Source organism: Oreochromis niloticus, linkage group LG23 (assembly GCF_001858045.2).
Source record: "Oreochromis niloticus isolate F11D_XX linkage group LG23, O_niloticus_UMD_NMBU, whole genome shotgun sequence".
Lineage (NCBI taxonomy): Eukaryota > Metazoa > Chordata > Actinopteri > Cichliformes > Cichlidae > Oreochromis > Oreochromis niloticus.
Genome location: NC_031986.2, coordinates 38,720,553 through 38,726,768, shown reverse-complemented (window position 1 = coordinate 38,726,768; position 6,216 = coordinate 38,720,553). Strand labels below are relative to the sequence as shown.

The 6,216-nt window shown below is 40.3% G+C and overlaps 1 protein-coding gene and 1 long non-coding RNA gene across 2 annotated transcripts; one reads left to right on the top strand and one right to left on the bottom strand.

The window, feature by feature from the left end:
* The first annotated feature begins 234 nt into the window (after positions 1 to 234).
* LOC102079453 (uncharacterized) lies at positions 235 to 6,216 on the top strand. Its single transcript, XR_003216425.1, has 5 exons — positions 235 to 410; positions 4,665 to 4,744; positions 5,072 to 5,138; positions 5,324 to 5,388; positions 5,498 to 6,216. It is a non-coding gene; the product is annotated as an uncharacterized LOC102079453 (long non-coding RNA).
* pigc (phosphatidylinositol glycan anchor biosynthesis, class C) lies at positions 616 to 3,645 on the bottom strand. The gene is made up of 3 exons (XM_003439902.5): positions 3,491 to 3,645; positions 2,614 to 2,845; positions 616 to 2,518 (listed from the first exon to the last, which is right to left on the bottom strand). Exons 2-3 carry the CDS (start codon positions 2,839 to 2,841, stop codon positions 1,862 to 1,864), a joined length of 885 nt encoding a protein of 294 aa, XP_003439950.1. The 5' UTR covers positions 2,842 to 2,845; positions 3,491 to 3,645; the 3' UTR covers positions 616 to 1,861.

The window sequence follows — 6,216 nt, the reverse complement described above, 5'->3', positions numbered from 1 at the left end:
GTAAGGTGGTTAAATAATTTTAGTTGTAAAGTTAAAGCTATGGTCTTCAAAGCCAATTTGAAGATAATGTTCATAATACCAGTTTATATATATGTGTGTGTGTGTGTGTGTGTGTGTGTGTGTGTGTGTGTGTGTGTGAAGTGTATGCTTTCTTACTGGTGTGTAAATAAACTCCGACTGGAAGACAAAGGAAAAAAAAAAACTAAACAAAAACATTTTAACCTGTGACGCATTGTTACCACGGCACACTCTGCTGTGGTTCTTCGAAGGAGGCCGCACAGCTACAGGCAGCTTGGCTGAACATCTTACCTGCTGTGCTGTTCAGACTTATGGAGCCAACACTGCAGTCAAAACCAGCTGCAAAGCCCGCCGTCAAACGTCCCACCAGGACGAAGAAAGGAGAAGTGAAGGTATGACACCTAGCGACCACTGCGCATTGTTGCCAGGTCGGCTGCACTAGTGCCCGCTGATACCGTCATAGCTCACTTATTTGGTCATTAGCTGCTAACACAGAGGCTCCTAAACAGCATATAGCAGTAGTTCTGGTGTAGTTTCGAGAGCAAATTTTTGTTTTTTATATGTTGCACTTAAAGCAAGAAGCAAGAGGAGACAATGTTTCGCCATGTAGTTGTTCTTTAATCTGAGACAAAAATTAAAAAATAAACAGAGAAACTCCGGTCTGTTTCACACTGTGTGCTGAGCAAACTGGGAGGTCATCAGGATAAAGTTGTTTTCAAATGGAAATTTGACTAAATTAGGGAGGCAAACTCCCGTCATGCTGCTCTCTGTCGACCGAAAACACCTGGTCAACAGGTGTTGCTCATCGGATGTGACGTCACTGACTGGGATTTGAACGGAAGGCGACATGAAAGACCTTAATCTTTTTCATTGTAGAAAACGTCTACATTTTCTTACCTCAGTGCTGATGACACATTTCATATTTAGGGCCATATTTAAATTCACAACACAGCGACAATGTTACAACATATTGTCCCTTTGTGTGTTGTTGTCGTTTGTTTTTTTTTATTACAAACACCTTAATAGTAAAGGACAGAAAGTTTGATAACAACTGAAACATGACCCCCAAAAAAGTACCATATTTTACAAGATTCATGAAGTTATCATTATATGGGGTGTGTAGCTCCACTATGTAGTAGTTGAAGTGAACGCAACCCAGTTTAACCCTGGAAGGAGACAAATCCCTTCCAGGGCTTTTAAATCAAGAATGACACCTGGTGTAAAAATCTGCCAAATCAAACACTAGGAGCAACCTGCTGTGCTGACGACTTGTGAACAAGGGTCATGGTAACTCTAAAAACTGAGGCTATGTCTTATATTTAGCTTGTAGTGTGGAGCAGGTAAAAACAGCTTCTTGTAGTATTGTATTAAATAACACTGAAGAAATACTCTCATTACCAAAATAGACAATGAAATCCTAAAAGTCTTCTAATATTTACAAATAATTTGAGGAAAATGGAATTACAGCCCTTGTTTATATTCAGGTCAATGCCATTTCATTTTCTTTACAGAGATTTGAAAACCATTAACATCCTGTAACAAGTCATACTATTAGTTGAGACCTTTCGCACAAACTCTGAGGTAAATTACAAAACCGTAGCAGCTTAAACATTAAAAACCATCCTCATACTACCTGGAAGAGAGTAATAGTTTGACATTGCTTTCCAATCATACATGAACCAGTGATAAAAACAAAACAAAACAAAAAAAACAGTTAAAATTAGTCCTTTTACATGCACAGAGCACCAAGAAACCAGCACTATGACAGTGAATTGGTTCATATAAAATTCAGTTACACCTTTAATATCAGTTTGTTTAGGAGCTGCTTGTGCTAGGCTGCTTATTAGTGAAGGAAGCGGCTCAGGTCCTCACGAATCTCAGCCTCATCCCAGGGTCCATGAATGTTGTCCTTGTGCCTCTGCAGCCTGACAAGCAGGAAAGGACAGAGCAGTGTTACACTTGCTAAAGCCAGGGTTAAGAGCACAGCTCCACCCAGCGTCTGAGACCCGAGACCTACTATTCCTCCAATGCAAACTCCCATGCACACCCCAGTAAAATGGACAGGGGCGTTCTCCCTCAGCGTCTGCAGCAGGCAGGGCCACAGAGCAAACACCAGCAGGGCGCAGCTTAGCATGGCGAAAGTGTGCAGAGCTCCGGGTAACCTAGAGGCTAAGCACACTGAGGCAAACAGAGCTGCATTTAAAGAGAGGCTTCCAGGAGGCGATGGCTGGGCGTAAGGAAACGACACCAAATGGGCCAGCAGCATCAAAGCAGACATGGCGTACACAGTGTCTGTACTCACAGACTCTGTTAGTGTCTTAAGAACTGGCGAGAAGCCAAAGGTGAAGGAAAGGAAAATGGCTGCACTCTGTAAATCAGCCAGATGAGTGCGGGGTTCACCACATGATTCAACGCGAGATGTCAAGGCTTGATGAAGTCCATAACCCAGTAGGGCACAGATGAGGCTGGACCACAGCAACGTCTCAGGCGGCAGCAGACTCTGTGAAGAAAGCAGAGCTCTTTAATAACCCGCTCCATTTGGTAAAGACACTTTGTCCTTCAAAGATTGGGGGGGAAAAAAACCCAAAGCAGTACCTGCTCCATGTAGAGCCAGAGGGTGATAAAAATGGCCACACAAGACAGCTGCTGTCCTACAAATCCGGCTTCCTTCACTACAGCCCAGTAGCGGTACTGCCGGATGCCCTCGTTCCTGCGTAACTCCTCCAAGAACCGCTGGTCTACGTAGTTATCTGGAAAAGGCTGGCGTTCCCACAGCACCTTACGCCATGGCACAGCTGGACCTGGGGCACCATCTGGCCCCATCACCCTGATTTCAACACGCAAAACACAGACGGTGGGGAGGTTGAGACCAGTAGGGGCGTTTCATCCACTACTTAAATGATCTGTCGTACCTGCAATCTTCGTTATGTGGTTTTCATTATTTGTGGTTTCCTCGTAGTCTTTTGCACTGCTTACCCAGTAATGTCCCATTATAAACACATTATATTTCTGAATATTACACGACTGGAAAGCCCTTTGGTTAAAGTTACTACTGTTTTGTGACATGACTTGACTCAAAGTGGCTAGGGGAATTTATCATTATTTTACTAAACATATTAAGCCTTACAGTCAAGGCTTAAAGTAGCAGGCCAACCAGGGTCCTTTTCTGGGTTCATAAAAAGACTTCAAAAGCTCTAAAGCTGATATAATATTATGTTGTTTTTAGGTAGTTCACCCACAGCTCTGTTAGCCAAACAAATGTTGGATCTGAACAACATTTAAAGCGTTTTCTTTGCTGTCAAGTGAATGGATATAATCTCTGAGTCTGTCTATTATAAAACTACTGCTTCTTCCGGTTTAAAAAGGGACAATAAGCCCGCGCATCTCCGGTACGCACGAGTGTAAAAACAATAATGTGCTGAGAGTTGACTGAAATACCTACAAAAATATTTCTTAGGTGTTTTACACCTACCTGGAATGTGATTTTATTCAGCGCCGACGCTACAATCTCATCCTGACAGTATCCCGGAAGTAAAGCGATTTAGCTGCAGCGCCCCCTGTTCTTCTTCTTCTGGCGCTCTCTGAGGTAGCTACACTAGCGTGCTGCTGCCCTCTACTGTCTGCTGGTCAGGCTCTTCTTGACATTTTTACATGTCATTAATACAGTCCAAGACTATTAACATCTTATTATATATTTTGTACGATATAATATGTAATAATGATAATGATAATGATAATAATAATAATAATAATATGATAGCTCCACCTAAATGAAGAAAAAAAGAATACATATTATAATTAAGCAAGGTGTAAAGAATAAATACAGTTTATTTAACTCTGCTCTCAGGTATTTAATCAACCTCTGAAGCGAGTATTTGCTTCAGTGGTTGTCTCTGAGCTTCCATGTTTCTAGTTATTACTTGGATATTTGGATATGGACACTGAACATATTTGGGAGCGAGCTAGTAATGTGGAGACTTAGCTCATCCCACAACCGGGGATTACTCTTTCTACTTATTTCTGGGAAATAAGAACTCCTCTTCCACCTTTCCCCACATATCCTGACTCAGTTCTTTAACAAAATTGTTTATACCAGATTGGCATCATGAAAGTCTGCATACTAAATGTTTCCTTCTACTCCCACGTGTACTGGTACTAATATCATTAGAATTGCCTATTATATACAGTATGATAAATGTTCATATATGAAATCTGGGTTTCTTTCTCTTGCTCTCTTCATGAATGTGACTGCATCTTTGCAGGGAATCTTACGATCTGATACAATATTCTGTGGTTAGCATGCCACAGGCCTATGCTCTTATATTTTAGACCTGTATATATATATATAGATATATATATAGATAGATAGATAGATAGATAGATAGATATACATATATATATATATATATATATATGTATACATATGTGTGTGTGTGTGTGTGTGTGTGTGTGTGTGTGTGTGTGTGTGTGTGTGTGAATTTCATCTGCATTCACCAGTCTGAACGGGTATGCCCCTTGATTTTGATTTTTTTTATATGTCAGGATTCAAAAGTCAACTTTGGTATCTTTGAATAGCCATGCTTTGTTTGAAAAGCACATTGGCGCTGACCGTCCACTTTATGACAGTAAATCTTTTCTTTTGCAAGTTGCCTGTGCTGACCATACGTAGCCCATTCTGTGCTGAAGTTATAAGACCAAACCCACAGACCGAAGTGGCTTCAAAAAGGTAATCAGGCATTTTAAAGTTCTAGGAAAATATTCTTAGAGTGGAAATAGTTGATGTCAATTTTATTCAATTCAATTCAATTCAATTTTATTTATATAGCGCCAAATCACAACAAAAGTCGCCTCAAGGCGCTTTATATTGTACAGTAGATAGCACAATAATGACAATTATTGTGCTATCTACTGAAAAGACTATCTAATGAAAAGACAAACAATTTTAAAATTGTTTGTCTTGTTGATTGTGATATTAATCAATACGCTCGTCTGTATCGTGATAATAACAGCTTCTCAAAGTGTAGACCACAGCCTCATGTCTCCCTGACAACAGCTCAGGCAGCCAGCAGTCATGTCAGCTCCAGCTCGGGGTCAAGGAGCCACAAACGCCGACCAACACGGTAAATTCTGCCAACACAAAGAAACCTTGGAAAAGAACACCTAATTCCCAACAAGGTTTCTACATTCTCTACTCTTCCACTTTCCAATAAATTCATGTCATCTTTTTCTAATGACTGTAGCTGTTCTTGTATTATTACTTTATGATTTAATCTTTGCCACATCTGTTCTATATTTGACTTTACAGAGGAAATCATTTCATAATGGTGTTCCCAGGAGTACAGGGTCTTGCATACAGGGTGTGATAGGCCCGTAAGTATCATGAAACATGATATTTTGTGTGTTGACTAAAGCAAGTAAGTTGCATTAACATTTCCATTCTGCTTCTTCCCACCATGTTGCATCCACTGTACTTTGGAAGGGCCTGTGTTACTACGCTACAAAAATGTCTGATCATCACATCTCTGCACCACCGCACCACGAAGGACATGTCAGAAAAGCAAGCAGCTTCACGACAGGGTAAATTATGCTTACAGATACCCTAGGTATTTTACAGGCATCTTTATAACTGGTTTATACACCCCACTCATATACAGTAAAACCAGGTTTGTTACTGTATGCAGAAACATATGGAAATGATTGTAAAAGAAGGTCTATTCATAAAGCTGTTTCCAAAAAAAGGTTTGGATGCTTTGGAAAAAGATGATATTTACAACATATCAAATGCTCCAAGTGAGACTGTTGAAACTGTTGTAAATTTGTATTTTTCTTTTTTTGGTGACTGGTCTGGACTGCTGGTTGCCATGTAGCTACTATAATACAGCCAGAACATGGTTTGCATTGTCTTACTGACCCAAGGAAGCATTCTCTGAAACAGACATCATCTAGATGGCAGCATTTGTTGTATACCAAAATCTGTTTAGCAGATGCACAAGTTGGCCTTGCTGTATGCATGACCGCCCCTATATACTGTCACAGATGCTGGTATTTTTAACAGTACAGTGAGATCAAGCCAGATGGTATTTTTTAGCCTGGAGAATACACCATCCAAGAAAAAGATCAAATAAAATTTTGAATGATTTGACAACAGCTCAGTTATCATTTAGCCAGGAAGTCTTGCGTTTTTAAATCCCTTTTGCT